At 39.3% G+C, this 25,171-nt stretch overlaps 1 protein-coding gene across 1 annotated transcript in view; it reads right to left on the bottom strand.

Moving 5' to 3' along the window:
- The window catches only part of sema3c (sema domain, immunoglobulin domain (Ig), short basic domain, secreted, (semaphorin) 3C), a 69,728-nt gene that overhangs the window by 20,920 nt on the left and 23,637 nt on the right, over positions 1-25,171 (bottom strand). The window contains exons 7-11 of the mRNA XM_048609960.1: positions 24,455-24,522; positions 21,167-21,311; positions 15,906-16,128; positions 14,400-14,488; positions 7,179-7,220 (exon numbers count right to left, since the gene is read on the bottom strand). Coding sequence (XP_048465917.1) covers positions 7,179-7,220; positions 14,400-14,488; positions 15,906-16,128; positions 21,167-21,311; positions 24,455-24,522 — 567 coding nt within the window. The remainder of the gene's footprint in view (positions 1-7,178; positions 7,221-14,399; positions 14,489-15,905; positions 16,129-21,166; positions 21,312-24,454; positions 24,523-25,171) is intronic.

Here is a 25,171-nt window from a genome sequence, read left to right as displayed (position 1 = left end):
TGGCAAATCTTTTGCATTCTAGTGCTTCCTTATCCTGTTTATAAAATTCAGACCTGAATGATGTACAGAACTCCAACTATGTGTTCTACATATAACCTCTCTGCTTTTCAATTCTGATTTAGACAATCCAAATTGGACTTTTGCTATCAAGGTGGGTAGCTCAAATCAAGAAACTACCTTCACAACAGATTCAACTCAGTCTAATGGCATCATTCGATCCAATTTTTGCTCCAGGGTGAATAGCTGGAATTGAGTCAAGCCAGCTGTTATATCAGAATTCAAATGTGTTAACAACTTTTAATATAACTCCATAAATCATGTTAATTAATCCATTAACCCACTAATTCGTGGTTATGATACTAACTGCAGATTTCCATGTACTAGCCAGCCCCCATTCAAACTAATTCAGGGGTTTGCTACCGTATCACATTACAACCAATTCAATTTGCGGTTACACCCCACTTGAAAGTGCACTCATGCATAACACGCTATGTAAACAACACCATTTAAACAAGAGATAACAAGGTGTAGAGCTGGATGAACACAGCAGGCCAAGCAGCATCAGAGGAGCAGGAAGGCTGACCTTTCGGGCCTAGACCCTTCTTCAGAAAGATTTCAGAAAGGGTCTAGGCCCGAAACGTCAGCTTTCCTGCTGCTCTGGTGCTGCTTGGTCTGCTGTGTTCATCCAGCTCTACACCTTGTTATCTCGGATTCTCCAGCATCTGCAGTTCCTACCTTCTCTGGACCCATTTAAACAAGACGGACATTCCATTCAAAGGTGCAGTCAGGCGTGACGGCTAACAAAACTGCGCAGACAATACAGGATGGAACCTTTTTGCACCCCCACACCAAAAACAGTGTTATTTGATATTAAAATTCAACTGAATAGCTGCTATTACCAAGTCGTTTATCTTCTCCCTCCAGCTAGAGTGACTCCAAGTATCAGTCAAAGGTGATAATTGGATAGCCCTGCAGACTTTTCCTGTATATGATTTAGCTAGGTACTTGTCCCAAGTCTTTATTCAACATGTATATAAAACTTTACTCCACTAATAGAACTAACAAACGCTATGCAGTGTATGTAAGCAACCTTTAACTTACTAATAAAACTAACGGCGCTCTGTCCAGACCCACACGACCTTGAAAGAATGAATGAATGATAGTAAATAGAACCCACAGATGGACGCAACCACGAAACTAACTAAACAAGACTAACACCTTTTGAATTATGCAAGGTCACTCTAATCTCATTAAAATAACCATTAACACTCAACAATAACCGGTAACATTTAGTACATGTTTAAACCATCTCCGATTTCCTGCAAAACAGTTTTTGTACAATGTCTACTGCTTAACACTCAAGTGTTAGAATGTTAATGTATACTTGAATTCTGTATAAAATGGCTGCTTTTGAGCTATGATTTTGGGGAATTCTATTTCGCTTTACACTGTGCTGCTGTGAAGGTGCAATAAAGAAGCTATTTTCGCCACTCACTGATCCTGGTCATCTGCTTCTTTGAACTCGATCTCACACAGCCAATACAGAAAGCAAATCGTAGGTGGCCATGGTCACGGGCAAATGACGAGGCAGACTGATTAAATTGTCCACCTTAGCTTTTTGAGATTTTGTCCCAGTTTTTTAGAAATGGTTAGACTCTTTAGTCCTTACTCCTCATGCCATGCCCCTCACACACCATGCCACCTCATACACCTTATGCCACCTCCATAACAACTTATTCCCCCAGCTACTCCCTTTGTACCTCAACCCATTCACACCCACCCATAACAGCTTCATACCACACGTGCTGTATCCCTGATGGCTTGACCTAAGGAGCCAGTTGAAGTAAACAAAAAAAACTCCTAACAATCTATTACAGTTCTCAATCCTACTCAGTATATAATGGAAAAAAATTGGGGATGTTCACTGATGATTGCACATGTTCAGCATGATTTGCGACTCCTCAGATGCTAAAGCAGCCTATGTCCAAATTTAATAAGACCTGAACAATATCCAGGTTTTTTTTCCCTTTATACATTAACGGGACAAGGATGTCGCTGGCTAGGCATGTATTGTCCACCCCTAATTGCCCAGAAGGCAGTTCAGAGTCAACTACATTGCTGTGGGTCTGGAGTCACATGTAGGTCAAACTAAGTAATGATGGCAGTTTCCTTCCCTCAAGGGCATTAGTAAACTAGGTGGGTTTTTCTGACAATTGACAATGGATTCATGGTCATCATTAGACTCTTAATTCCAAATATTTTTATTGAATTCAAGTTCCACCATCTGCCATGGCAGGATTTGAACCCAGGTGCCCAGGATGTTATCTGGGTTTCTGAATTAACTGTCCAGCAGTAATACCACTAGGCCATTGCCTCCCTGATAATACATTTGGGCTGACAAGTAGAAATAATATTCACACCACACAAGTCCAGGCAATAATCATATCCAACAAGACTGAATCCAGCAATCTCCTACTGGCAATGAATGGCAATACCATGACTGCACCCCCACTGTTAACATCCTGGGAGTTATCGCTGACCAGAAACTGCACTGGACTAGCCATATAAATACAGTCATTATAACAGCAGATAAGAGGCTAGGATTCCTGCAGTGAGTAGCTTACCTCTCAACTCCATCAAACCATAAAATCAAAAGATATAGGAACAGGAGTAGGTCATTCAGCCCCTCAAGTCTGTTCCACCATTCAATGAGATCATGGCTGATCTGTGGTCTAGCTCCATATACCTGTCTTTGGCCCAAATCCTTTAATACCGTTGCTTAACAAGAAATGATCTATCTCAGATTTAAAATTAACAACTAACTTAGCATCCACTGCCATTTGTGGAAGAGAGTTCCAAACATCTACTACTCTGTGTGTAGAAATGCTTCCTAACATCTCTCCTGAATAGTCTGGCCCTAATTCTCAGACTATGTCCCCTAGTCCTACAAACCCCAAATAGTGGAAATAGTAAACTAACCCTCCCTATCCCATCTTAATATTTTGAAGACTTTGATCAGATAACCCCTTAATCTGCTAAATTATGGAGAAAACAGGCCTAATTTGTACTGCCTCTCCTTGTAGTAACTCCAATATATCCTTCCTAAGGTGTGGTGCCCAGATTTGGTCACAGTACTCCAAGTGGAGTCTAACCAGAGTTTTGTATAGCTGCAACATATAATTTCAGCAACCTTGTACTCCTATCCTCCAGATAAAAAGGCCAGAATTTCATTAGCTTTCTTGATTAATTGCTGCACCTGTTCATAACATTTAAAGATCGATGTGCCTGAAACCCCAAGTCTTTTTGGACACCCACTGTATTTAACTTCATACCATCTGGAAAGTACCTGGTCTATCCTTTTTCAGACCAAACTGAATAACCTTACACATACTTACATTGAACACCATCTTCCACAGTTTGGTCCATTCACTTAATCTATCACTACGCCTTTGAAATTTTATACTTCATCTGCACTATCTACAATGCTGGCTAATTCTGTGCCATCAGCAAATTTGGATATACGACTGAGGAAGAGTCACTCAAACTGAAATGTGAACTTTGATTTCTCTCCACAGATGCTGCCAGGCCTGCTAAGATTTTCTAGCAATTTCTATTTTCGTCTTTGATTTATAGTACCCGCAGTTTTTTCAGTACTTATTGGATATGACTTTCTAAGGGCATTATGCAAGTTGTTAATAAATAATATGAATAATTGAGGCCCTAACAGAAATCCTTGCGGGACACCACTGAACACATCCTGCCAATTTGGGTAACTGCCTATTACTCCTACATTCTGTCGCCTACCACTCAACCAATTTTCAGCCATGTCAGTAATTTGCCCTTAAACCCTTGGCTTCCACCTTAATTAATAATCTCTTATGTGGGACTTTATTAAATATGTTCTGGAAGTCCATATAAACAATATCTAAAGACATTCCTCTGTCCACTGCCTTAGTCACATCTTCAGGATCTCTGCTTTTCTTCTGCATTTTAAAGTCTTTTCGTTCAGTTTTATGCTGTCCTTATCTCCTTAGTTGTCCATGGCTATTTACTTTTGAAGTGGAACTTTTCCCTGGTTTTGTTTTGTGTAAAATGTTTATTTTAAACATCCCCCACTGTTCTTCAGAGATAGTAAGAACTGCCGATGCTGGAGTCAGAGATAACACAGTGTGGAGCTGGAGGAACACAGCAGGCCAGGCAGCATCAGAGGAGCAGGAAGGTGGACGTTTCGGGTCAGGACCCTTCCTGACCCAAAATGTCAACTTTCCTGCTCCTCTGATACTGCTGGGCCTGCTGTGCTCCTCCAACTTCACACTGTGTTATCTCCACTGTTCTTGAGTTGTTTTATCCATTAGCAGATTTTCCCAGTTTACTGTGGACAGTCTCTGTATCATATCGTTAAAGTCGGCCTTATCTAAATCTAAAACTCTCGTAGCTTTTCCATGTTTTTTACTTTCAAATGCTACATTGAACTTGATCATGTTATAATCACTACTTGATAAATGTTCGTGCACAATTTGGTAACTAATTAAATCCAGCTCATTAGTCATTACTAAATCCAATATTGTTTATCCCGTGGTGACATCCAGAACATATCACTGTAGGAACATACATAGTCCAGAAATTCACTAATTTTCTGAGAGATGCTTGTCTGTCTCTCCCAATCTATATTAAAGTTAAAACCCCCCATTAATACTACTCTGCCTTTGCTATACACTTGCCTAATTTCTACATTTATACAATCTGGCACTTCAGAGCTGCTCTAGCTAGCCTGTACACAACACCTAGTACCGTTTTAGATCCTTTACTGTTCCTCAGTTCCACTCACATGGTCTCCACTGAATGCTTTCCCCTCATTATATTCTCCCTCACTACTGAGTAATTTTGTTTCTAATCAGTAAGGCTACTCCACCTAATCTGCCATTTTCCCTATCCATTCTGTAAACCTGATCACTTGGTTTATTTAGTTCCCAAACCCAACCATCCTGCAGCCATGTCTTAGTTATGGCTATTGTATCATAACCTCCATTTGAATTTGTGCATGCAGCTCATTTAAATTTATTCCTTACACTCTGTACATTCATGTATAAAACTCATATTTGGATCATACACTCTAACCTGTCCCTCAGTACTGACATTTTATACACCTGTTTATTATCTCTCTTCTGGTTTAATCAACACATTTCCTACAGTTTTTCCTTTACCTGCCATATCTGAAGTAGGATTCCTAGCTGTTTCTATACTCTGTCCTGTTACTTGATTTTGAAATGTACTGACATCTCCCGAGTCCTCCTGTTCAACCTTTGTTTATAAGGCAACCCCTCCATACCTAGTGATCCATCTCTGAACTGCCTATAATGAAATGATACTTTGCATTAAACAAGGGGATCGAATCTGCTCACAGTACACCCCACACGTCGTCTCACTTGCACTTTGTACAGTTGCAATAGAACTTTCCTACTCTTATATTCCAATCCCTTGAAATCAGGGCCAACATGCCCTCAGCTTTATTCAGATAATCAAAACTTCAAAGTTACAAAACCAAGCTTTCAGTTGAAGTGCTGTGAACTAAATCTCTCACAGAAGCAGCTAGGAGAGAAGCTGTGAGATTTCAGTACTTATTGACATATTCCCCATTTCACCAGCACCCTGAATCACCATTGTCTTCTCAACTTATCTTTATTGGCAAGCCCTAGGAATCCTGCAAATCCCAGGGTCCCATCATCAAATAGAAGATGCCATGTTGGTATTGCTGTAATTGAGCAATTAGTGTGTGGAGAATGCTAAGCTCTCCTGAAGGAGTTGTACACGGAACAGGCATATCGGGCGTGCTGAAGGTAAGTGTAGAAGTTGGATGGTTCTAAGCAGCTACCCAGCATCTTTACATTTTTCTATGACTGAAAACCCCTTTCATACCCACCAACAATAAAATTACATAGCTTCCAATCATATGTCTTGACCTTAGTCACGAGATTATTATATGATACCTGACTGAAGGTGATTTGGCAATCCAAATATATGAAGTGTACCAAAATACCCAAATTTATTTGTTACTTTGAAGAATTCATTAAGCTTAGTCAAGCATGACCTATTTGGAAATCATGCTCACTGTAGTTATATTTCAGTTTCTAAATGTTACACTAGTGCATCTTTGAGTAAGGGTTCCATTATCTTTTCTATCGTTGACATAAAGTAACTTAACATTTAGATTGTTTTATAATATCAGTTATTAAAACATGGTTAAAAATAAAGCCCATTCATAATTACAAAGCTTCTGTTAGCATTTTCATTATGTGATTGGGAACTGTTAAGTTGATAATTATTTGATATTTATTGTTACTTTTTCTTTTATGCATTAAATACTCTGTAACCATTTACATCGTAGTGTTATAAACTTTATTTCAAAATGAATTGATACTATTGCCCTAAATTATATTGTCGAAAATTACATCATGACACATTGCTGTCTTTTAAAATTTTCAAGAGTTTGTTGATGTTCCATGCCATCTGATTTCTTCAAACTGACAAGTATAACTTTGCAATGGTGCACTGGACAGCTAGGTACATTTCTACATGGTTTTCATTCTGAACACCTCCTTGCTTTGGAGAAGTCTATGTCAGATTCTACTTGACCCACCTTTGGTTTTAATGAAACAACATTGTTTCTTCAGTTGAATTAAGGTATTTATGATTGATTACTCACTGTGGGTATTGGTTTGACAGATCTGCAAAATTATGTTCACCAGCATTTACAGGTGACAATTTTAATAAGTTAACAAAGAGATCTCAAGTCTGCATAAAACATTTAGAAATAAAGCTTGGAACAATGTAACAACCCATGAATATTTCCTGATTTTTTTAAATCCTCATGCAGGTTGTATTCATATTGCATAAAGTAACCAAGTACCTGTTCAAAGCATTCTTGCACTGCTTGTCAGTGTTTATTGTAATTGGATCAACCACTTCATTTTTAATTATATTTGAGTCCTTCTGCCAATGCAAAATGAAATCACTTTGCACTCATTCAAATACTCACTATAACTGAGCTGTAACAGTGAGAAACCACTTAATTAAAAAACATCATGACATTATCAGGTATAATACATTGATAGCCAACCTTTAATCTTGAAGTATAATGAAATGCCAAAAAAATTGCAGCAAATCAAATAAAAATCTACCTTTTTGGATGAAATTTTCATTGTTGTGATAGCTGATTGATTCTGCAAGAGAAGTGGGTTATAATTATTTTAAGGTTAACTTGTACACCTGGTACATTACATAAGCATTGCAGGCAAGGCCAGCCTTTATTGCCCATCCGTAATTGCCTTAACCACAGGATTCCACGTGTTGTAGGTACATTTGCTGAGATTCTTCCTGTCATAGGTTACTGTAGTTGTGTGGCTTGCTACACCATTTCAGAGGGCAGCTAAGGAGTCAGCCACATTGCTGTGATTCTAAACAAAAAATACTGCAGATGCTGGAATCCAAAGGAGTTAAACAGGAGGCTGGCAGAACACAGCAAGCCAGGCAAAATCTGGAGGAAAGGAGCAGTCAGTGTTTCGTGTATTATCCTTCTACAGGACTGGATATGGGGGTAGGAAGGGAGAGTTGGAGGTGGAATGGTGGTGATAGGTGGACAGTGGTAGTAGGTACAACCTGGTTGGTCGATGGGCGGGATTAATCTGGTCGGTGGCTGGAAGGGAGGGTCAGAAGGTGGAATAGAAGGGAGGAGGTGGGGCTAAAAGGGAGGCGTGAGACGGGTGGGCAGGTTATTTGAAATTGGAGTACTCAATGTTGAGTCCTCTGGGCTGTAGGGTGCCCAGGCAGAAGATAAGGTTGTTGTTCTTCAAATTTGTATCGTGAGTTGCTGAGACACTGTAGGAGGCTGAGGATGAACATGTCGGAGGGGGAGCAGGCCGAGAGTTGAAATGGGCAGTGATCGGGAGATTACGTCAGCTGTTACGGACCAGGCAGAGATGCTCGGCGAAACAGTCTACATTTGGTCTCACTGATGTAGAGAAGACCACATCGGAAGCACCGGATGCAATAGACTAGGTTGGAGGAGATGCAGGTGAAGCTCTGTCCCACTTTGAAGGGTTGTTTATGGCCCTGAATGGAGGTGAGGGAGGTGGTGTGTGGGTGAGTGTTGCAATCTGTATTTAAGTGTAGGCCAGGCTAGGAAAGAATAGCAGATTTCCTGCCCACAAAACATTAGTTTTCACAATCCACCAGTATCATGATCATTATTAATCATATTTGCACAATATTCCAAATTTATTAACTAATTGCATTTAATTTCAACCAGGTGTTGTGGTGGGATTTGCACTACTTCTGAAAGGCCATAGCAAGCCCTGTCATGGCTGTTGACTGCCTTTATGACTCGTGCTTTGTAAGCAGCTCCCGCATCCTGCTAACATTTAATGTTATTAGTTAGGTGTTGCTCGCATCTCTAGCCCAATCAAAGCACTTACATTTGTTGATTATGTCACCTTTTGAATTTCCCCAAAGTAAAAAAAGAACTGAATTTAACGTAGAGATTTTGGATTGCATTTGCGAAGAACTATAGTTTGAGATTCCCGAATATTTCCGTGTCTCTATCTCGGGGACATTGCCTTCGTATAAACTGTGCAAATTTAAATAATAAATGTTTTGGCAGCCCGATTCCTCCAGTGGTTGAGATTGTGGCTCATAATCAGAGGGTCAAATGTGCAAGTCCCATTGGCTGCTGTCTCTTTCACTCATTTCTTTCAGTTGGATGAGGTCCATGTGTTTTTCTCAGCCAGACTGTCCAACCAAATGTGATGTAACTAAAAGACATTCCACTCTTGGAGAAAATAAAAAGTCACCTTGAATTATGTTGCATTTGCTTCAGGCTCTAGCAACAATTGTGACCGTGACTAGCACAGAAACATCGCTATCATATGTCACTTCTAAGTGTCCTTAAAAAAAACACTAACTCAGATCCGTCTGCCTTACAGCTACTTCTAAAAATTGTTATTTTGTTCAGAAAGAATGTACATTCTTATTTCATAATCAAATTAGTTTTTTTATACAACTAGTGGGATCAGAAAACTAACAGGAAATGCTGAAACAGATCAATGCCTTCTGGCAAATGATAAAAATCACACATTTTTCATTAGCAAAGGAAGTTTAAAAAATTCCTTTCCTTTCGTTTAAAAGAACTCATTCACAATGTGTTTATAACACAGTGACTAAAAAATTAATGTAATGTTAAACAATTAGATAAAAGTGTGCTATAGAAAGGAACATAAGGAGCTCACTCGACATCACTAGTTATCAGGATAATGCTCATGCAGAAACATTTTACCATCTTAGAGTGTCTTATTGTTTTTATCCTTTGTTTAATAGAATGATCAACTTCAATATCCTAGGATTGTCATTAACTAGAAACTTAACTTGACCAGTTACATAAATGCAATGGCCTTAAGAGCAGGTCAGTGATAGGAATGATGTGGGGAGTGACCCGACTCCTGACTCTCCAAATCCTGTTCACCATCTATGAGGTTTAATGTTAAAGTGATAAAATATGGATTTTAGATCTCTGAATTCCATTGTCTGATTTTAATGCCTGGGATTTTCATGGACTGAAATGGTTTTAACAAGGGGACAAAACACTGACTTATAACTACCACAACAATCAGTGAACTACGCAGGCTAGCCAAGCTTTACGCAACTAACATGGAATACACAAAATCATCTAAACTGAAATTACCATTTTATCAAAGGACACTAAATCTAGTCCACTCAGCCAGGCAGGAAGGGAAAACTCACCCCTTATTTTGGTTTTACACCTGTATGATATGTTTTCATACAGTGGAGACGAAAGACATCATCTGCAATTATCAAGCCTGAAAACAATGAACTCAAACATTGAAATTCTCAACTAGCTTAAATTTTCAGAAAGTGCTTTTTGCAGAGCAGAGGGAGATGGATTTGGTATTGAAACTAATTGAAGTGAGTGCTCTTTTGGCCTTTCAGAAAGGAAAAGTGCCTAGTGAAAAAAATGATTAAAAAGTAACATCAAAACACCAAAGGACAAGCGAAATATTTACTGCTGCAGTGGATACAAGACAATTTACAATTGTGGTCTCACAATAAAACCATATGCCTAAGGGACACTGTGGGGACTGTAAGCTGAATATTCCTTTCATTTTTATTTTGCACTGGAAGCTATCACTTTTTAATTTGTACCTTTATTGCATGTATGTTTGACGTTGTGTCTATTATTTTTTGGAAAGCTAGCAGACAATAAATATGGTCTTTTTTACTTAAGCATACTTGGAAATTGCCTCCTTACTGATACAGTAGACAGTAAGTAACTACATTTTATTAGAGACAGGTATAATCTTATGTGAGGAAATAAGTTTTACGTTTGTTGTAGTCCAGTGAGGAGGGGGAAGAGAAGGATGTTCATTGACCCCTGCTCAGCTGCACCTAAGAACTTTGATGAAATGCCATCCATTTGCCTTTGATAAGTGCAGTCCTAACAATGCTCAAGAAGCTTGACATCATTCAGGACAAAGCAGACCCCTTTTGTGGCAACCAAAGCACCATCTTTCACTTGCCCTCCCATACCGCACAGTGACAGCAGCGTGTACCATCTGTAAGATGTACAGCAACAACTCAAAAAGAACTCCATTGACAGATCCTTCCAAACTTACAGCCTCTGCCACCTGGAAGGAAAAGGGCAGCAGGTACATGGGAACTATATTAACATTCCTTCAGTGTCATTGGGTCAAATTCCTGAATTCACTCCACAATAGCACAGCAGATGTAAGATAACAAGGTGTAGAGCTGGATGAACACAGCAGGCCAAGCAGCATCATAGGAGCAGGAAACTGACGTTTCGGGCCTAGACCCTTAGACCCCGAAACGTCAGCCTTCCTGCTCCTATGATGCTGCTTGGCCTGCTGTGTTCATCCAGCTCTACACCTTGTTATCTCAGATTCTCCAGCATCTGCAGTTCCTACTATCTCCAGCACAGCAGATGTATTGACATCACATGAACTGTGGCAGAATAAGGGGTTCGCCACTGGGTAATTAGGGGTGGGCAACAAATGTAGGCCGAGCTAGCATGGTCTCAACTCAACAATGAAAATATAATTGTGCAATGACTCCTATGTGAGCACATATGATCCACATGGCATGGGGTAGGCCTGTATCAGCAAATAGCTAGCAGAAGATCTGTATGTGGGGTCAGTTTGAAGCAGAAAGTGAGCAACAGTGGATATAGAATGGTGTTGATAGAACTGGTAATGAGGTGGGAGAGTAACAGTTTGATGAAGACAAAGTAGGTGAGCTGGGTAGGAGAAGCTGGAGAAAAGCAGCAGTGCTTTTCACACACAGCTTTGATAGACAAATTGATAACATGGAATGCAGCTCTAACTATGAGATCAGCAGATGGCAGATGGGAAGCAGGTTTGCCTGCATCTAACACAAGCATCATTTTAGAACTGCTAGCCAAAGCATTATTAAGGCACAGATAGATAACTAAGTTGCCTGATGATGCTCATTAAAGAGGCTGCATGTCATTTTGATGAGCAATGCTTTATTTATTGGTCTCTCAATAGGAGCCAGCCAAACAGCAGTAAACAGGGTCACTCGAGTATTTATAGTGTATCATCTTTTACTATTCATTTGCTACAGAAAGTTTCCAGAAGCTTTTTGGGAAAAAAGAACACTCTTTCTGGAATAATTTATCAAACTTTCATCAATTTCTCCAGCCACATTTGTCCTGGACATTCTCAGACAATTTCACCCAAAAGGTTTAAGTGTTATGGTGTTCCATCTCGGACGCTTACAGGAGTGATCTGCAGAAAGGGTGGGTGTGGTCATGGGAATTGGGCTGGGGGACGGTGTGGTTCCTTTTCTGCAGCAGGAGCAATGCATAGAGCAGATGATGCCAGGCAGAGGAGCATCAGTTGCTGCAGGAGAGAAGGACAGGAAGGATGGGGAACGAGATCGATTGCCTCCCTGTTGCAGGTACAGGACCTCCTCCATCTTTACTGTCACTGCTGCATTCAGAAAACTGTGCAGCCTCTTACTCAGTGCCTGAGGCATTCTGCAACTTTTCACCGTTTGCTGAGCCGACACACTCCACACCCTCAGTGCAAGTGGGCGTATGGATCCCACACTGACTGCTCCATGAGAATTATAGCTAATCAGCGCTGGAGTGCTAAATGTGTAGGTATCTGGTTTAGCTCCTGCAGTCAAATTCAAAACTGTAGTAATCAAAACTAAACTTAGATGCTAAAACTTACTTTCAATCAAGTCGCTTTCACCATGTTTAAAATAACATTATATACTTAATCCCATTTTCTCCCAATGGAACCCATGGTCCAACAGCTGGACTGTGAACTTTTCAACAGATAATCTAAATTTTCAGTTTCTATTCAATATATAACTATTGGAAATATGAAACTAAAGATATAATGCTTTTAAAATAGGATTTACATCACATATACACACACCAATCCTAACATTTCAGTCTATATCCCCAGTTCACATTAAAACTATAATTTGTTTTTATTCAAAGAAAACAGAATATGGTGGAGGCTGGAAAACTGAAATCTGGGGTCCTGGTCAAGCAGGAGATAGGAAAAGTGTCTTAGAGTTGATGCTCAGCCTTTGCAACATAGTTTGTCATACCCCACCCTTAACAGCAGCTTTGATAACAAGGCCAGGCTTAGTTAGTAACTGAGATGCCACTACCAAGCAGATCTTTCCCTCTTCTCCACTCTCAGCATTCTGCAGGGAATTCAATAACTTGAGAACATGAACATGGAACTCCATTTTTATTATCTCACTCACACCACAGCATCTTGTTTGTGCCTTTTTGCCTTGCTTTTAGCAGAGCTGACTAATTTTCTGCTATTGAAGTCTTCCATTGATACCTAGATTACATCTCAATCACTCCTTTACCATTAGAAGGGCCTTTTGTCTTTTGCTGTAAGCATCCTTACCATTTGTTCCCCTTGACCCTCTTTTCCCTTTGTTAAGAACACTAAAAAAACATTTTTCCAGCCCTCATCTGTTCTGAAGAAGAATCTTTGGACACAAAATCTTTACTCTGTTTCTCTCCCGATAGATGATGCCAGATTTGCTAAGCTTCTCTAGCATTCTCTGTTTTCTTCTCAGTTTTGATTCCCTTATTTAGAATTTTGTCAGAATTCAATGAGGCAGTCAATTGAGAAATAACAAACAAGAAATAACCATTTCTCCCATTATTTCAAGTTTTCTGTGGAAGCAAAGGTGAGAAATTCGGTAGGTTCTATTGAAATTCCTACAGCTTTACAAAACATTCCAGGATTGTTCTGGTGTGTCCAGGAATGGCAGGTTACATTCCCAAACATTAATGTGAGATACCTGGAAGAATGACCAAAATGGCATTTTAAAAAAAAATGCACGGCTTTTTCATTTTCTTTGAAAATGTGTTTGCTTGAAAAATATTGTGATTGGGATAAAACGCCCTTCGACTGATAGTCCAGTATTATTCAGTCAGCCAATGAACAGCAGGAAAGGCAGTGCAATGTAACTTGAAAATGATGATTTTGGCTGATCGATAGCTGTACTGTGTGAGGATTGGAGGCAAGAGACCATGTGATAATGCCTTCAGGAATGATGCCAAACAGAGTTGGCAACCCACTTGCCCATGTGCTTGGACAAGGGAAATCTACTTGTGTTTCAAATAAATATTTTGTTTTATGAACTTTTAAATGACTCTTTTATACCAATTACTTTTCAAAACTGCTGACTCCAAGCTGCTTCTTCCCGATTAATCCAAATGCAGGACTCCACAGGGTCCAAAGGAGATTGGATCATAGGGAGTATTAGATCCAGAGTTTCAAGGAATTATATGACCATATTTACTGTCACTATTTATCTTTTAAAGGATTATGCATGCTGACTGCAATTGCCTGAAATCTATGTCCAGAATTTTTTAAAAAAGCCAAAGAAGTTAATGATGTGATAAATGAGCAGCACTTTTCATCTCAACATGTCACAGTCTGCACAGTGTTAACATGCGAACACACTCTACGAGTATAACATTAAATCCAGAGCATTCAACTTCAAAGCATAAACAGTTTGGCAGCCTGAGGAAAAATTGCAGATCTTTGGGGACTTGTATAATTAGCAGCACGCTCTGTACGTCCTCTGGTTTGAACCTAAAATAGCAGTTTGAATATAAAGAGAGCCCTGATTATTTCCACATGGATCTGCTACACGGCATCTAACTCTTTTCATGATTTTAACCAGCATCTTTTCACCTACCCAACCCTACTGAGTTAAGCTTGGAAAGGCTTTGTTATAAATTCCGATCTAATATATAAAAGCTGCCAACATTGTTTAATTTGCTCTGATAAAATACTCAGTCAAACCTCAAAAACTTCCAGTTCTTCCAAAATAAGTTCTTCATTAGCTGATGCATTTTTAGGCAAAACAACAATTTTCTGGATAGTTCCCTTATCTGAAAGACACATTAGAAAAAAGTTATATTGCAAAATGAACATTGGTTCAAATGGAATACTAAGATTCATAATTTTCTTGCTTGGATTAAATATTAAATAAGCTCCTAGATTTTCCAATTCCAGTGTTGCAGTGTAACACTAATTTAGTGACTGGGTAAAATAAACTATAGTGGATCATTTTCATTTTGAAACGTTAAAGAAGATGTGTGTACACTGAATAGTCAATTCACTATCGCCCATTTTACATTATTGTCAGAGTTAAAATTGCCCCCAACTAACCTGAAAAGTGTCTTATGAAGACCTGAAGTGAAATGTCACGCTGGCACCCTATAGTTCATTGGATGCTCCACAAGCACAGCTTTAGCTGTAGATTTGGATGTATGGAAGGAGTAAATTGGTAGTCAGCTATTATGCCACCATTACACAATTATTCATAGCAGGACCACATAGGATGCAGACTATCAAAAAGATATGGGGGTACAAAAGTCTTTAATTTAGAACTTCTGCAAAACTTTTATCAGGGACAGGGACAAACTGAAGAAATTAGAGGCAAAAATTAAATGAAGAAATGGCCAAGATACAGACAACAATCTGTCGGAAAGTGACCCAGCAAGCAGGATCCATCATCCGTCTAATGGTGGCTGACATGGAGCAGATTCACACAAGACCCTGTTGTTCTTCATTACCCTGCAGCACCATCCTGTTGGGTCAGAATTGCAGTGTGCCTGCCTGGAGGTACAAAGAGGATTCAGCTTGCCGCCAATGGCAGACCTCTCCATCTAGCTCTCTGGTGCCATCTGCCCAGCATTGTTGGTGGGTTGAGAGAAGAATCCTTTGGGCAAGTGACATCATAGTGGATATAGCCAATCAGTCTGTTCTGACTGCCAGTCTTTCCAGTCTACCTGTTTATACAGGAACATAGGAGCAGGAGTAATGTTTGGTTTAAAACAAAACCTTGCATTTATACAGCACCTTTCATGAGCAATGGGAGCTTTGAAATACCTTTGAAATGCAGTTACTGTTATAATGTAGGAAATGTGATTGCCGATTTGCACATAGCAAGATTCCATAAACAGCACTGTGACAATGAACAGGAAGCGTGTTTTATGACGTTCGTTAAGGGATAAATTCTGGCCAGCAGACTGGGCAAAACCCCCTGCTCTTGGTTGAAATATTGCCATGGGGTCTTTCACAGCTACCTGAGAAAGCCTCTGTTTAACATCTTCAACAGTGCAATACTCCTTCAGAACTGCTCAAGACTGTCAGCCTAGATTTTTGTTTTGCTGCAGATATTGGGGTGGGACTTGAACCTGCAATTTTTTAAGTCAGAGGCAAGAGTGCTAGCAACAGAGCCACAACTAAAACGAACAAGAAAGATAACTTCAGTGGCTTTAACACTTGTCTTTGACATTTTACCTGTGCCAAGGAAGAGAACATGGTATCTTCCATCTGCAGCCCTCACTTGGTCAACTACAATTTTGGTGTACTTGTAATCAGCATTAATCCTTACAATCAGAGGGTGTTTATTGATTGGATAAATCGCATTATACATCATGGGGTGGCTTCGGATGAATGTAACCACTTCATCTGGGAAATCCTTCGTTGACAATATGTTTGGTGTAAAGGCTCCTCCGGGGCACTACAATTAAAGATGAAGAATAAAATGTAATACAAAGCAGCTAAAAAAAAATCTGTTTCATTAAACACCAATAATTTTTTTTTTTAAAACTTGTCTCAGACTTGGATTTAAATTTAAATGATTTGATTCTTGAGGTTTGTTTTTATTTATGTGGACTGATATTATGTCTGGTAATTTGTGCTTGCTGCAATCTGTTTTAGTATGGGTTGTTCTATTCTTCATAGAAGGTCAAACCAAACTTCAAGGTTTATTTTAAATAATAGTTATTAACTATAAATATGGTGATAAGGCAGAGCTCACTGCTCTGAGATACCGTAGTTCCAACCTTTTAGCAAAGTCCAATCACATGACAACTGAGTCCTATTTGCATCATAGTATATGTGAATCATTTACATATTCATTAAATCCTACCTCTACAAGTTAACCAGGTGTTTTAAGTAGTAACTTATAAATATTTGTTCTGTCCAAAATGAATAAGAGTTTACATTTCATTCTTTAAACGCAGCAATTGGTCACCTGATAAAATTTCCCCGACAATCCAGATTTAAAAGAACAGAGACATTTCAATTATTTGAACAGGAATTTGAAATATTTCTAGATGGAAGAGTGTAGAACAGCTGGGTAGTATAGTTATTTCAGTACTTGTTATGGTGACAAGCCGGAAGTAGGAAACAGTGAAGCAGTTTTCTTTATCCCATTGGTGACAGATGTTAAGAGCCCCCGCTTTATGGGATTTAAACATCATCGTGGGATGACTGAAATATTTTCTTTCTGTTCTCTAATGCTGAAAGATGGGGGTGATACTGACTTTCAATGCCTTTCATTAAAACATAATCATAATTGAAACTGTTAAGTGTGTGTACCCAACAAAATTAAAACTCATGGGAATAGGGCAATGCAGTGAGTTAAGTAGTAATTTTTAAAAATTTATCTCTGGGATAAAGTTCTGTTGCAGCTCAGGCTAAGAGGCAGAAAATCTTCAAATCTGTTGGATCTTTAGATGAAGTTTGTTTGAATCGTTTCTATGGAGTTTATAGTTAGTGATTACCTCTAGCACAGAAGAATTTAATGTGATTTTTCAACACTAGCTCATACAGACTTAGCAAGGAAGGTATTTGTGGGGTTGAGGAGAACCTGACATATTTCTGTTTGTTCAGCAAAAAAAAAATTACCTTTAGCAATATTTAGATATTGGATGGCAGCATTTCCACTAGCTATGTTAATGAATACACTTTTAGGAGTGCACATTCACATACCAGCTGAAGAAAAGGATTATGTATCAATATTTTGACTCTACCTGATTCGGACTATGTCAATTACTTATCAAACCTGAATCTATTAATTATTATTGGAATCAAGGATAATTGAAAAAAAATCATGTACATGTTTAATCTGCATACTTCAGTTGGGTTTAAAATGCCTATTGTTTAACAATTTTAAACACATTATTATTAACAATAGCCAAAGTAGGTTCAGCTTTTTGAACAGATAATATTTTCAGAGCTAATATTCAGTTCTTAATACATCCTTTCTTATGTCAAGAGCATTATTCAGCAAGCACTTGAACGAATTTTGAACTTCCTGGGATTGCTGATATTATTACAGTTGAGTATCAAGGACTGATTTAAAGTTGAAAGTAAAAAGATGCTCATGCATCTATTTAGATGTAAATAAATTGAGAACATTATGTTTGGGATTTTAAAAACTTTGTGTACAAGGCAATGCATGCCATTTTAGCTTTGACCTGATCAACAATACAGAGCGAGAAAACCAAAGCTTGGACTTTACAGAGTTTCTGACAATGAAACTATCACCATTCGTCTCCACTACTCTATTGAACCTGATAGCAATCTCTGGAGACTGTACGTGGAGCCTAACAGTAGTGCAGTTTTGCTGCAGCTGTACAGAGCATTCATGAGACCACATCTGGAGCAACGTGCATAATTTTGCCGTCCTAATTTGAAAAGAAATGTTTTAGAAGCAGTTCACAGAAGGTTCACTTGACCCAATCCTAAGATTGAAAGCTTATTCAAGAAGAAAGTTTGAACATTTCATTGGTTAGAGCATTGAGTACAGGAGTTGGGACATCATGTTGTGATTGTACGGGATAATGGTGAGGCCACTTTTAGAAAACGGTGTTCAGTTCTGGTCTCCCTGCTATAGGAAAGATGTTTTTAAACTTGAAAGGGACCAAAAACATTTACAAGGATGTTGCCAGGGTTAGAGGATGTGAGCTACAGGGAGAGGCTGAATAGGCTGGGGCTATTTTCCCTGGAGTATCAGAGGCTGAGGAGTAGCCTTAAAGAGGTTTATAAAATCATGACAGCCATGGATAGGGTGAATAGCCAAGGTTCTTTTTTAACGAAGGTAGGGGAGTCCAAAACTAGACGGCATAGATTTAAGGTGAGGGGGAAAGATTTAAAAGGGACCTGAGGGCTAACTTTTTCCAAGCAGAGAGTGATGCGTGTATGGAACAAGCTGGCAGAGGAAGTGGTGGAGCTGGGACAATTATAACATTTAAAAGGCACCTTGATGATTATATGAATAGGAAGGGTTTAGAGGGATCAGGCCCAAATGCTGGTAAATGGGACTAGGTCAGATTGAGAGGTCTGGTCAGTGTGGATGGGTTGGGCCGATTGGTCTGTTTTTGTTTTGTATAACTCTACGACGCAATGAGTAAAGGCCTGTACCCATAGGAGTTTAGAATAATGAGTTGTTATCTTATTGAAACATATGATATCTCGAGGAGACAGAATAGGGTGGATGCTTGGTGCTTGTTGCCTCTTGTAGGGGAGCCTAAAACCAGGGAATATTCTTTAAAAATAAGAAGTTTTCCTTTTTAAGACAGAGATTTGCAACAGTCTTTAAAGGATCATTATATGAAATTCTTTTTTCCAAAAGGTAGTCAAGGATGGGTCTTTAAATTTATTCAAGGCTGAGTGAGATAGACAAAAGTCTTAAGGATTAAATGAAAATAACGCCACAACCAAGATCAGCTATAATCTTATTGGCAGGTGAAGCAGTCTTATAATCCTATGTGTGAATAGTGTGGAAGACCAGAAGTTGCTGCCAGTGATTTTAAGATTCTCTAGCAGATTCATGCCAGGTCTCTCCAGACCACAATGAATGAAATTGATAAGAGTTGATGAGGACTTCCATGCTTATGCTGTTAGTCCAGCTTTAAAAGCTCTTGAAAATGGTTAAACCTTGTTGATTGAAGAGTAAGCAAGTTTTTAAGAGTGTACTAACTTTTCAACATTCTCACTAGTACCAAAAAGCGTGTTTTGACCAAACACGTGGATAAAGGTAGAGCAGTGGATGTGGTATACATGGATTTAAGTAAGGCATTTGATAAGGTTCATGGTAGGTTCATACAGAAGGTAAGGAGGTATGGGATAGGGGGAAATGTGGCAGATTGGATTCAGAATTGGCTGACCCTTAGAAGACAAAGGGTGGTATTGGACGGAAATTATTCAACATGGTGCTCAGTTCTGAGTGGTGTACCACAAGGATCTGTCCTGGGTCCTCTTCTATTTGTGATTTTTGTAAATGATTTGGATGAAGGAGTGGAAGGGTGGATTAGCAAGTTCGCAGATGATGTGAAGGTGGGTCACATTGTGGACAGTGCGGAGGGCTGTTCTAGGTTACAAAGGGACATTGATAAGATGCAGAGCTGGGCTGAGAAGTGGCAGATGGAGTTTAACCCTGAAAAGTGTGAGGTGATTCATTTTGGAAGGACAAACTTGAAAGCAGAATACAGGGTTAACGGAAAGATTCTTGGCAGTATGGAGGAGCAGAGGGATCTTGGGGTTCATGTTCACAGTTCCCTGAAAGCTGCCACCCAGGTGGCTAGAGTTGTTAAGAAGGCATTTGGTGTGTTAGCTTTCATTAATAGAGGGATTGAGTTCAAGAGCCGTGAAGTTATGCTACAGCTATACAAAACCCTGGTTTGGCCACATCTGGAGTATTGCATCCAGTTCTGGTCGCCTCATTACAGGAAAGATGTGGAAGCGTTGGAAAAGGTGCAGAGGAGATTTACCAGGATGTTGCCTGGAATGGAGGGAAGGTCTTACGAGGAAAGGTTGAGAGAGCTAGGGCTTTTCTCTTTAGAACGATGAAGGATGAGAGGTGACTTGATAGAGGTGTACAAAATGATCAGAGGTATAGATAGAGTAGACAGCCAGAGACTTTTTCCTAGGGTGGAGGTAGCTATTACGAGGGGGCATAGTTTTAAAGTGATTGGAGGTAGATACAGGGGAGACGTTTCAGGTAGGTTCTTTACTCAGAGAGTTGTAGGGGCGTGGAATGCATTGCCGGAGAGGGTAGTGGAGTCGGCCTCATTAGGGGCATTTAAGCGGCTATTAGATAGGCATATGGATGATAGTATAAAGTAGGGGTGGAGGTTAGATAGACCTTAAGATTAGGGTAAAAGTTCGGCACAACATCGTGGGCCGAAGGGCCTGTACTGTGCTGTACTGTTCTATGTAAAGCTGATCCTATATTTGGGAAAATGCCAAACTGCTAATATTTTGTTTTTAAATAAATTTTGGCATTATTTCAGCTTCTATAACAATCCAATCATTATTCTTTTTTAAAATCAGGAAATATAAGTTAAAAGTGAAAGGATTCAACATTTTAGGCATTTCACCCAGTCAGTGTATTGCACAAAAATGCCAGTCTAGGTTATATCTTCAAGGATATGGTTTGTGACTCAGTGATTCATGTCAGAGTTACAAATGTAGATCCCTTTAAAGGCTCAAACATTTCAGCTCTAGTGTTGAGAATGGGTTCAATTCTTTGGATTTTCATATTTAAGGGCTGAGTTCTTCCCCAGTGGGTGTCTTTTTCTGGACTGGGAAGGCGTCCTGAAGAGAAAGGTGGATATTGATGTTTCTATTATATTGTGGATTTACAATAAAACCTTTACAAATTGCTGAGGTCTTTTGCTGCCTAATTCAACATATGGATAAGTAAGCTCTAAAATTGAATGTGTTATTATGCAAGCCAGCTCTTTGTAGTTGAGATCTCTATTACTTACTGTGCCAGGCCTTGGGTATGGAATCCTGCCTTGGTATGGGACATATTGATGATTTGGTCCTTCCTTATGAGCAAATGGTCCATTGAACACAGTGTGAATATCAAGCATATTATAAACACACACAGCTGAACCTTTAAATATTGAGCTATGGGAAGAAGAAGAAATGCAGAGTTAATGGTGATGAATATTATAAGAAATGGGAATTTTATAATCATTTATTCAGTACCACATAATCGATAAAGACAAAGAATACCACCGAATATTAAAATCATATAAACAAAAAGGTAAACTTTATAAAGAAAATGAGAAACAAGAGACAAAAATTACACTATTCAAATAAGAATGAGGCTTTCTCTGAACTTATCAGAAATGAATACATTCATTGGTTATGTTATCTTTTGATATATGAGACAGTGGAATAAAAGGGGTATTACCCTGTACTGCCAATATTATTCTTGGAACATTAATTAATAATCAATGCTAATAATGTAACAACCTCATTCTACAAGGCTGAGATCATTTCTTGTCTTTCATCCATCAAAATGTGAGTAGTAATGGCAATTTGTTGCCCCAATCCCAATTATTCTTGGGTGGTCTTGTGCCACAGTGGATAGCATTCCTGCCTTGAGCTAGAAGCCATGGTTCCAGTCTCACCCCAGGATTTGACTGCTAAGGATAGCATGCATCATGCAGCTAAACAGGATGAATATCAACATATAAATCCTTCCAACGTACACCAATAGCAGGGGGTAAGAGTGAGAGTGATTCCAGGGTGGACAAGTGACTATGGACTGCAACATGTAAATGTGTATACTACCAGAGAAACTCAGACTCTTTCAGGAAGGTGCAGCTAGTTCAGTTGGTGGGATCAGATTGTACATGGCATTTGATTCCCTTCTTGGCTGAGATAAATTTGACACCTCTCTCCTTGCCTTATCCACGGTACAGATCAGAGAACTGGGTTTGGGCAGAGGACTCAAGAAGAAGAAGAATTGTTATTGAGAAGGTGGTTGTGAGCTGTTGTCTTAAACTGTGTGGTTCCAGCACAACACACAGTGATGTCAGCAAATGAGTTCCAGGATTTTGACCCAGTGACAGTGAAGGAATGATAATATAGTTTCAAGTCAGTTTCTACCTGAGGTATTCATATGACCTAACTGATAAGATGACTGACTTCTGTGTTAATTGGGCGGTACCAGTAAATTGCAGGTTCAAGTCCAGCTGCAATCATTATTAAGAGATATGGACCAAAGGCAGGTATATGGATTTAGGCCACAGATCAGCTGTGATCCCATTGCATGATGGAACAGGCTTGAAGGGTTCAATGGCCTACTCCTGTTCCTATGTTCCAATAAGTCAGAATTGTGAGACTTGGAGGGGAACTTGCAGATGGTGGTGTTCCCAAGTGTCCTATGCCCTTGTTCTTCCAGGTGTCAAAGGTCGTGAATTTAGAAGATGCTGTCACCTTGGTGACTTACAGCAGTGCAGTCACTTAGTGCATCTTGTAGATAGGACACCTGACTGATAGTGTTTGCTGCTGGTGGAGAAAGTGATGTCTTAGGTGGTGATGTCTTAGTGCCAAACAAGTGGGCTGCTTTGTTCTTGATGGTGTCAAGCTTCTTGAGTGTGGTTGGAGCTGCACTCATTCAGGCAAATGCAGAGTATTCCATTACACCATTGACTTGCACCCTGTAGCTGGTAAACAAGCTTGTCAATGTCAGGAGATGAGTTAGTCACTGCAGAGTTCTTAGCCTGTCCTTGCAAGCAGTGTTTATATGGCTGGTTCAGTTTAGTTTTGGTCAATGGTGATCTACAGAATGTTAATATTGAGGGATTCAGTCATGGTAATGCCATTGAATGTCAAGTGGCAATAGTTAGATTCTCTCTTGATGATAGTCATTTTGTGGTAATGTGTGGCATTATTGTTACTTGCCACTTATCAACGCAAATCTGAAGGTATTCTAGGTCTCGGTGTATTTAGGTATAGACTGTTTCATTATTTGAGGAGTCACAAAAGGTACTGAACGTTGTGCAATCATCGGTGAACATCCCACTTCTGACCTTATGATTGAGGGAAGGTCATTGAAGAAGCAACTGTTGATAATTGGGCCTAGGTCACTTCACAGAGGAATTATTGCAGTGATATCCTGGAACTGAGATGACTGAACACGAACAACCACAATTGTCTTCCTTTTTGTGCCAGATATGAGCCATCTAGTGGAGAATTTTCTTCCCATGCACAATCCCTTAATTGTGTTAAGGGTCATTGATGCTACTTGCAATGAAATGCTGCCTTGATGTCAAAGGGCAGTTCTCTCTTACCTCACCTCTTGAATTCAGCTCTTTTGTCCACGTTTGGACCAAGGCTATAATGAAGCCAAGAGTTGAGTGGGCCTGTTGGGAACCCAAACTGAGCACTTGAGAGTAGTTTTCGTGAGTGAATGTTTCGTGATATAGTGTTACCAACACTTCCTATCAGTTTCTGGAAGATCAAGATTATGCTGATTGAGAATAATTGTTCAGACTGCATTTGTCCTGCTTCACGTGGGATCTATCTGGGCTATTTTCTGCATTGCCAGGTAGATGCCAATGTTGCAGTCATAGTGCAGCAGTATAAGTTGGGGTACTACAGTTCTAGAGCATGTTTTCAATAATACAGCAGAGATGTTTTTAGAGCCCATTGCCTTTGCAGCATCCAATGCTTTCAGACATTTTTCAACATCACATGAAGTGAATCAAATTGGCTGAAGACTAGCATCTATGATGCTGGGAACCTCAGGCCAAGACTTATTATTCACTCAGCACTTTGGCTGAAGATGACTGTGAATGCTTTAGCCTTGTCTTTTGCACTAATGTGCTGGATTCTCCATCATTAAGGGTGGGGACATTTATGAAGCCTTCTCCTTCTGTTAGTTATCGAATTGCCCACCGCCATTCATAACCGAATAGAGCATAAATGCAAATATTTATCGAAAGATCACATTCATTCATGAATAAAGAACATGATTGAGATTTGGCTAACACTGCAAATGACTCTTATCTGTTTTGTTCAACATCAAAAAAGGCATTTCAAAAGACAACTAATTTTCTTTTAGAAAAAAAAAGTTTTCTGTTCTAGTAAGCTACAGGCACATAAATTGCCTTGTAGTAAAAATATTTTGCAAGTGATCACTTTAATGTGTTTAACATCATGATATAATTGCTTTTAAATGAAAATGCAATAAAAGCTCCTTCAGGATAAAATAAAAGCAAAAAAAATGAGACTAAAGACATTGAATTCGGCATTACCTTGAAGAGGTGAACAGTCCATAGACAAGGAGACTTTTGGGATATTCTGTTTCTAATAAAAATACATCCTCTGAGAGAAAAAAAATGCAATTATTAGTCATTTGTTGATTCTGAAAACATTCCCATCAGGGATTCTCTAGAGTTCAAAAATGATAAATCTTCTGACTGAAGTGGAAGGAAAGGATCTGAATAGGTGGATTGTTTCTACATAAAACACAAGGCTTCTGTTATTAAACTTGCAGGGCTGCAGTCAATTTTGCCCAAGGTGAAAATCTTTACAATTGTACAGAAAATAGAAACAGATTTGTTGCCCTGATTTTGACAGTAATAGAAGGATTTTTCTTCATTTAATAATTGTCATCATCAAAATTTAACAGCCTTTCAAAATAGAAATGTAAAATGTAAGTTAGCAAGATTTCTAACAATGATAAGTTTGTATTTTGGATTGGTCCTTGGCTGGCCTTCAACTCCAGACAGGTATTGGAGAAAGGGTGACAGCCTTCCTTGTTTGTCTAGCTTCAGATGTAGACACATGCTGCCCTGAGACTTGGCTGTTCAGACCTTTAGATCTAAGAGCTTGGACACAGAGTGGCCACTTTGGGGCACCTTTTCTGTGACGAACCATGGAAAACATCCTGTTCCTTTTTCCATGCTGGAGGGTCTCCAATATAACAAGGTGCAGGGCTGGATGAACACAGCAGGCCAAGCAGCATCATA

This window comes from Rhincodon typus, chromosome 22 (assembly GCF_021869965.1).
Source record: "Rhincodon typus isolate 14 chromosome 22, sRhiTyp1.1, whole genome shotgun sequence".
Taxonomy (NCBI): domain Eukaryota; kingdom Metazoa; phylum Chordata; class Chondrichthyes; order Orectolobiformes; family Rhincodontidae; genus Rhincodon; species Rhincodon typus.
Note: the sequence above shows the minus strand (reverse complement) of the source record. Positions and strands in the feature narration are given on the sequence as shown.